General features: G+C 44.7%; 1 protein-coding gene across 1 annotated transcript in view; it reads left to right on the top strand.

Annotated features, from left to right (window-relative positions):
- Positions 1–809: 809 nt before the first annotated feature.
- The window catches only part of MBD2 (methyl-CpG binding domain protein 2), a 77223-nt gene continuing 69334 nt past the window's right edge, over positions 810–8698 (top strand). The window contains exon 1 of the mRNA XM_019937070.3: positions 810–1440. Within this exon, the coding sequence (XP_019792629.1) occupies positions 905–1440 (536 nt within the window). The 5' untranslated portion in view covers positions 810–904. The remainder of the gene's footprint in view (positions 1441–8698) is intronic.

Below are 8698 nucleotides of genomic sequence, written 5' to 3'. Positions count from 1 at the left end.
GGCAGGTCCAAGTGAATTCCATCCAGATTCCTAAAGGCTGGTGACAATGGGTTAAATTGGTCTTTCAACATAAAGGTGTATTTACCAAGTCAAAGGCCATTGATATTTGTCAAAGGTCATTAGACAAGGAAGTATAAATTAAGAAAAGATCCTGAGAAATTTGGTAAATTCTAGGTGGGTTCAGGAATTCTGGTCATTTTATGGGGAATTTAGCGGTAAAACCTGTAGAACTGGAGGGAACTTTCCAAGTTGTCACTTACCTTCCTGTAGCCTTACAAAGTTCTAAGAGAATAATCAGTCCAGGGTCCTAAGGCCCGGAAGCCAGACTCTGGAGTATAGTGATACTCCCCTATGGGGACACTTCGACTCAATCCATCAATCTGAGCTCCCTGGCAAGCTACGATGTCGAGGCACAAAAAGGGGTATCTTCTATGCCTTTAAATGAATAGTCTCATATTTATATAGTAAACATAAAATATGAGATACATTTTGTTTGTTGCTCTTTAATTGGGAAGCAAACGTAGGTAAAATCATACAGTGAGAGAGGTTAACCCAATTTAAAACAAATAAACCGCAGTCCTGACATTTCTCTACAAGTGACTCTGGGCCCAAACCGCCCGCCTCGTGGGGGTGGGGGCCGGAAGGGCGCGGCCGGGGGCGGAGCGGGTGCGGCTGGGGGGCGTGTCCTCGAGGAGGCGGAGACAAGATGGCCGCCCTGACCGCTTGGAGGACCTAAGAGGCGGTGGCTGGGGCCACGCCCCGGGCGGGAGGGCCTCTCTGTGCGCGCCCGCTCTATGATGCTTGCGCGCGTCCCCCGCGCGCCGCTCTGCGGGCGGGGCGGGTCTCCGGGATTCCAAGGGCTCGGTTACGGAAGAAGCGCAGCGCCGGCTGGGGAGGGGGCTGGATGCGCGCGCACCCGGGGGGAGGCCGCTGCTGCCCGGAGCAGGAGGAGGGGGAGAGCGCGGCGGGCGGCAGCGGCGCTGGCGGCGACTCCGCCATAGAGCAGGGGGGCCAGGGCTGCGCGCTCGCCCCGTCCCCGGTGAGCGGCGTGCGCAGGGAAGGCGCTCGGGGCGGCGGCCGTGGCCGGGGGCGGTGGAAGCAGGCGGGCCGGGGCGGCGGCGTCTGTGGCCGTGGCCGGGGCCGGGGCCGTGGCCGGGGACGGGGCCGGGGCCGGGGCCGGGGCCGCGGCCGTCCCCAGAGTGGCGGCAGCGGCCTTGGCGGCGACGGCGGCGGCTGCGGCGGCAGTGGTGGCGGCGGCGCCCCCCGGCGGGAGCCGGTCCCTTTCCCGTCGGGGAGCGCGGGACCGGGGCCCAGGGGACCCCGGGCCACGGAGAGCGGGAAGAGGATGGATTGCCCGGCCCTCCCCCCCGGATGGAAGAAGGAGGAAGTGATCCGAAAATCTGGGCTCAGTGCCGGCAAGAGCGATGTCTACTACTTCAGGTACCGCCTTGGGGGCGGGGAGGGGGCGGCAGGGTCAGGCCGGGGTCAAGGGTCGAGAGCTGACCTGGGTAGGGGATGTCAAGAGGAGAGCAGGGGCCAGAGGGGAGTGGCAGAGACAGACTGGCCTTGTAGTAGAAGGTGCCCGAGCCCTTGGGTGAGAGTTGACCCCAGTGCAGTGACAGTCACAGTGTCAGAATGGTGAGAGCCCATAGGAGGGCCTCTTATGGGTAAAGTGTTGGGGAAAATGGTTTGTGGAAAGAAGGGTTACTCTGGCAGGGATGATTATTCCTCTGAAGGGTTAAAAGAAGGTGTAATTCATCGAAACTATAAAACCAGTCACTGTTGGCTCCTGTCCCAGATTCATCATCACAAGAGTGTTTAATCATGCACATGTGGAAGAAAGGTATCTGCAGTAACAAGGTTTCAGTTGCTTTGTGGGATCCACGAAAGTTTCTTATGAAGTAGCCACTTAGAATGCCTGTAGTTTCTTGGTGTTGCAGAATTTACTCCCTTTTGAAACCAAACACTGTAATACGTTGTTAGACTCCTAGACCAAAATTTGTCCCCCGGGCATATTTGATTATGTCTGGGGACATTTTTGGTTGTCACATCTTGGAAGGGGGTGCTACTGGCATCTAGCGGGTAGAGGCCAGAGATGCTGCTAAACATTCTACGATGCACAGGACAGCCCTCACAGTAAAGGATTATCTGGCCCCAGGTGTCACAAGTGCTGGATTGAGAAAACTTGGTCTGAATGATAACAGGTTTTCAGCTTGATGGTGAATCCTGTAATCATGCTGTCCGACCCAGTAAGCTCAGGGAAGTGTCTTTGGCTGTTGATACCAATGGAATTTTCTTAACAACAAATTTACTAACTTTTCTTATAAACAGCCCCATTTCTCAGAGAGTATAAATATAAACATGTTATACTCAGTGGCTTGGAGGGCCATGTTTGTGGGCTAATTTAATCATTTTCAGGGACGATATATGGGTGTTGGAGTAGATGTCGTCTGCCATTTAGCCATTGGAGTATTGTAGGAAGAATTTCCTTTTTTCCATACATTACTCCTGGGTAAAAGTATACACACACACACACACACACACACACACACACACACACACACACACAATACAATGTTTATGAATTGAAAGTACTGTTGGGCTTCCCTGGTGGCGCAGTGGTTGAGAGTCCGCCTGCCACTGCAGGGGACACGGGTTCGTGCCCCGGTCTGGGAAGATCCCACATGCCGCGGAGCTGCTGGACCTGTGAGCCATGGCCGCTGAGCCTGCGTGTCCAGAGCCTGTGCTCCGCAACAGGAGAGGCCACAACAGTGAGAGGCCCACACACCGCAAAAAAAAAAAGGAAAAGAAAGGAAATACTCTTAAATAGATTTAAGAGGTTAAAAAAATACGTGTATATGTGTATATAAGTATGTACATATATACATACACACAAGAATGCGATCACTACTGGTATAACATGTAAATATGAACATATTCCTGATAGTTGCTCAAATATATAGAAGAGTAGTTTCAGTGAAGTTATTTCACCTATTGAAGTAAAAAAATAAAATAAAATGAAAGTGGTGTTGCACTAGAACTTATTTTGTCACTTAATCCGAGACCACTCATTTTGAAATCTTAAATGATAATTAGAAAACTTATTTTAAACATACAAAGGTGATAATCTTGTTTTGTATTTCCCCATCATTGCATATTAAATTTGTTTCAGTAATACTAAGAAAGTTATTGTGGAACAATGGTTACTCTCAAGTTCAGTTGTTTCATTTAGTGCTTTTCACAATTGTTCATTTTTGCATATTCTTTTGTTAACAGCTCCTTCTGTTTTCTTTTTAAGCAAGTAGTATGCATAACCTTTATGTGAACTCTGTATTGATGTCTTTTAGCCAGTTATACGTGACAAGAACATTCTGTGTCTGGGATTGAACTCCTTGAGGAATAAGTGAATAGTCTATTCTCAGTAGAGCATCTTTAACTTTGAATTTCACTCCCTGTGGCATTTCTCCTGGGATATGGTTTGTTTGGTTTTGGGATGATGTATTTGTTGGAACTTACTTTTGGTTGCTGCAAAGCTTTTTTCTTGCTCTTCTTCTTTCAGTACCTGGAAAAGTTATTTTAAAAGGCAGATTGCTGTAGCGCTCATTCTGATGTGTGGTCACCTTTTTTTTTTTTTTTTTTAATGTGTTGTAAATTTTCGATGTTACCTTTTTTATACAAGCCCAATAGATTATTTTATGGTAGAAAAACTGATATAATCAGTCTAAAACTTTCTTAACAAATTCATCCTGTGAGGAATCACAAACCAGTATAGTAATAATTACTCTCTAAAATTAAAGTCTTGGGCTTCCCTGGTGGCCCAGTGGTTAAGAGTCCGCCTGCCAGTTCAGGGGACACGGGTTCGAGCCCTGGTCCAGGAAGATCCCACATGCTGTGGAGCAGCTAAGCCTGTGCGCCACAGCTACTGAGCCTGCCCTCTAGAGCCCACGAGCCACAGCTACTGAGCCCACGTGCCACAACTACTGAAGCCTGCGTGCCTAGAGCCCATGCTCCGCAACAAGAAAAGCCACTGCAATGAGAAGCCCAGGCACCGGGCTTTTAATTTATAAAATTAAAGTCTTTTTTTGTTTTGTTTTGTTTTTTGTTTTTGTGGTACGCGGGCCTCTCACTGCTGTGGCCTCTCCCGTTGCAGAGCACAGGCTCCGGACGCGCAGGCTCAGCGGCCATGGCTCACGGGCCCAGCCTCTCCGCGGCATGTGGGACCCTCCCGGATCGGGGCACGAACCCGCGTCCCCCGCATCGGCAGGCGGACTCCCAACCACTGTGCCACCAGGGAAGCCCCTAAAGTCTTTTAAAAAATAAATTTATTTAATAAATTTATAAAATTAAAGTCTTTTTAAAAAATTAATTAATTAATTTTATTATTGGCTGCACTGGGTCTTTATTGCTGCACGCCAGCTTTCTCTGGTTGCGGCGAGCGGGGGCTACTCTTCATTGCGGTGCGCGTGCTACTCATTGTGGTGGCTTCCCTTGTTGTGGAGCACGGGCTCTAGGCGTTCAGGCTTCAGTAGTTGTGGCACGAGGGCTCAGTAGTTGTGGCTCGCGGGCTTTCCATGGTGTGTGGGATCTTCCTGGACCAGGGCTTGAACCTGTGTCCCCTGAGTTGGCAGGCAGATTCTTAACCACTGAGCCACCAGGGAGGTCCCTTAAAATCTTTTTATGAGACAGTGCAACATGATTTGCTTTTTACTTGTTTATGCCAAATGAAAAGACACATTGAACAGAGTTGTGCCACATGTGCTTAGTTCAGGGCTGGAGGGACTGTTGTCTATTGTTGTCCACCTACAAAGCTTAGTTACTGTACAAGATTGTAACATCCAGTCTTGATTTCATTCTGAGAGGTTACATTCTGAGACAGGAGGACGCATAGAGTGTGATGTGATACTTGTGATATAGTAGTTACTCTAAGTTTGACTTCTGCTTTCAGTGATGAATGCTGCAAGTCACCTACTCGTATTAGAGGTGAACACACTTTTCAATCCGCAGTGTCACTGCTTTGCATATTAGCATCCCTGTATACCTACCACTCATTAAAAACCAGTAGCTCACAAAATACTAGCCATATCTGTTAATAGGTGGGTTAAGAGTCAACTCTTCTGTTGGTAATGTGAACACCTGCACACAGTTGTGTGCACATAGATTCTAATAATGCTAACTCCTGATTTAGCTTGCCCATGGGAAGATTAATCTAAACAAATCTGTGCCTGTTAATGCAGGGTGTGTCTTACACTTATTTTTTTTTTATTTTTTTATTTTTTTGTGGTACGTGGGCCTCTCACTGTTGTGGCCTCTCCTGTTGCGGAGCACAGGCTCTGGACGCGCAGGCTCAGTGGCCATGGCCCACGGGCCCAGCCGCTTCGTGGCATGTGGGATCTTCCCGGACCGGGGCACGAACCTGTGTCCCCTGCATCGGCAGGCGGACTCTCAACCACTGCGCCACCAGGGAAGCCTTTACACTTATTAATTGGACTTAAATTAAGCTTATTGAGAAAGCCTCAAATTTTGGTAGAATTTTTTTCTTTTCTTGCTGTTTCCTGAGATTGCCAAGTTCTAATAGGAAGGTATGCCTCTGGTTGCTAGTTAAGCAATATAATTATGCCTTCTGTCAGGATTACTGATAGTACTGTGGCAGTTTGTATATGATCATCCAAAGTTTCTTTTTTAAAAGGGTGTGGTTTGATCAAGCGTTGGATCCATTGGTATAGTTTCTGAAAAAGTTCATTGCCATCTTATGAGCCCATTATTTGAACAATACTTTTCTTACCGGTCTACTTGACTCCTGTCATTTCTAGTTTTTGGTTCTTACACTTGCAGATTGATATTTTTGAAATACTGTTCTCCTCTGCAGAGGAACCTTTAGTAGCTGTCTTATGCCTTTTTTAAAATCAAGTCTATGCTTAACCTTGGTGTGAGCTCTGTATCGATGTCTTGTTGGGTTCTAGACTTCCGGTTATAACTGGATTAAAGGCCTGGGAGTCATGGTAAACTGCTGCAGCTGCTGCCATAAAATATCATCTGGTTGGGTATTGGAAACATAATAGTAACCATTTTTGACTCTTTTATCAAATTATGATGCATTCACACCTGATCACTTCTCTGAAAAGATAAAATGGAGCCAGAGAACAATTAAAATAATCATTAAGGAGCAGATGCATGATGAGAGACTAAAGAGATTTCATTAAGAAGAGGACTCAGAGGCAATATAATTGAGGGCTTTAAATCATGAGTGAGATGATAAAAGTAGGAGTCTCTAGGGAAAGCAGCAGGGCACAGGGGGTTAAGGTCTGGAATTGGTATTCTACCTCTGCATTTACCAGTGGTGCAGCCTCCAGCATGTCATTCACACTTCCCAGTGCTGTGGTTTCTCTGTTTGTAAAGCGGGTATGATGTACCTGTACCTCATAGTGCTATAAGGTTTCAATTCTAGAACACCAAAATAAATATGTAGATCCCTTAAAGCTTTGGATATGTTTAAGGACTAACTAAGGAAAACAGTTCATTAAATAACTCAAGTTGTATGGACTGAACATATAAATAGGTTTAAAAAAGTCTGTAGGCATATCTCATTTGTTATGAAAGGCTGGTATGGTCTTTGAGGGCATGAATTCTGAATCATTGAGGATGTCAAAGTTCAACTAGGCTCTTTCCCTCTTTTTTTTTTTTTTTTTTTTTTGGTTTAAAAATAATAGACTCTCCCTTGTAGTCTTTGTTGGAAAAAACTAGCTCAGTGGACCAAGGGTCACCGTTCTTTTTTTTTAAAAATAATTTTTATTGGAGTATAGTTGCAAGGGTCACACTACTTAATTGAAGTCTCGTTGACGTTCAGTAAACTGTCTTTCTCCATAATATTTTCTTTCTGGTCATCCCTGTGTAGTTAAACGTGGTGTCTCCTGTATTACTCTGTTGTTCATTCCCCTAGGACCGGTGGCTTTCTCACCTAGCTGTCTTCCTCCCGCCAGACACAGTGCTGAACACACAGATACTAGATAAGTGTTTGATGTATGGCATGTAAAATTTCGTAAAACAGGGATTAAATGACCTCTTAGCCTTTGCTTTATATTACCTGTGATGTTGTGCTGTACAATTATCTCCATTTTATAGGTGGGGAGTTAGGACAAGGAAGTTAAGTAATAGGCTTGAGGTTGTACTGCTAGTAGGTGCAGAGTTAGAATCCTGATGCAGGTGGTTTAACTCCACAACTCTTAGCTACCCTGCTCTGCTGCTGCCTCACATAGAGATCTCTAGTTATATTCTGAAATACTGCAACATCTCTTGCCTAGTCTACTTTATTAAGCTTGGTGTACCACTAAAATAATGTAATTATTTACTGTTATGCTTGCATCCTGAAGTTGACAAGGGGTACGTTTTAAATCCTAATTCACAGTGAAGCTGTTGTACCAAAAGATGATCTTCCAGTTCTATGTAATATTGAAGGGGGAAAAAAATGGAAAAATTGTGGTAAATTAACATAATTAAAGCAGTTTTTCTCTGGGTAACAGAAGTGACCATTTTGTTCAGAAATGTTTCTCTTTCTCTTGTTTATCCTAGGATTGCCCCTCTTATTTATCAGATATTCAGATAGGCAACACATTTGCTGAGGAGCAAGCTATATAGATCTTCTTCATTTTAAAAGCTTTCACTTAAATTAGAAGAAATCACATTGTAACTTGCAGGCTAAATGCAGCTTATGAGATAGTTTTATATGGTTCCTGGGAAAAACTTTATATATTTCTTTCAGAGTTAAGATATAGTTGAAATGTATCCTACAGACCAGTTTAAAAAAAAATCCCTTTAGTTGGAGAAAGGAAAAAAATACAATATTTATTAAATTCTTATTGCGTAATTGAAAGTTTAACCTGCTGTTAGTCTCTTTTCTTGATGATGCCTGATTAAAGCCTGAATCCAGAAATAAAAGACATAGGTGTGGTGGAAATTGTGCTCTGATAATTCTTTTCTCAACTGTACCATCACATCTTTTTGTGATGTGCTAGAGGGATTTCTGTTAGGTTGCAACATTGCCATCTGTCCTACATCCGATTTTTAGAGTTTGACATGCAAAGTCTCACCTGCCAGAACACGCATAATACCTGTCGTAGAGGAAATACATAGCTCAAAAGGAACTGATACACATACATTCTAAAAATAATCTCCAACAGAAACTGATGTATGATTTTTTTCAAATTGCTTTTAAAATTTCATTTGTGAGATATAGAGTCACAATTTAAGTTTTCGTAATTTAACTTTAATTAGTGGAACAGAAGCAGATGATTTGTGAAGTTGATGATGACTTTTTTTGCTTTGTTTTTGTTTTACACTTTATAGTGGGACTAATAGAGATTCATAATGTTTAGCTTGTATTTGAGATTTGTTAGCCCAGCATGATGAATTAGAAATAAGCCATCAAGGGCTTCCCTGGTGGCGCAGTGGTTGAGAGTCCGCCTGCCGACACGGGTTCGTGCCCCGGTCCGGGAGGATCCCACATGCTGCAGGGCGGCTAGGCCCGTGAGCCATGGCCACTGAGCTTGCGTGCCGGGAGCCTGTGCTCCGCAACGGGAGAGGCCACAACATTGAGAGGCCCGCGTACCACAAAAAAAAAAAAAAAAAAAGAAATAAGTCATCGACTCTTATTTCATGGATTTACTGTTTGACTTGATAGGTATTACTTGCAGCTCTTGTCTGT

Source organism: Tursiops truncatus, chromosome 13 (genome assembly GCF_011762595.2).
Source record: "Tursiops truncatus isolate mTurTru1 chromosome 13, mTurTru1.mat.Y, whole genome shotgun sequence".
Lineage (NCBI taxonomy): Eukaryota > Metazoa > Chordata > Mammalia > Artiodactyla > Delphinidae > Tursiops > Tursiops truncatus.
The sequence above is the reverse complement of the archived record's forward strand: the minus strand, read 5'-3'. Positions and strand labels throughout refer to the sequence as shown.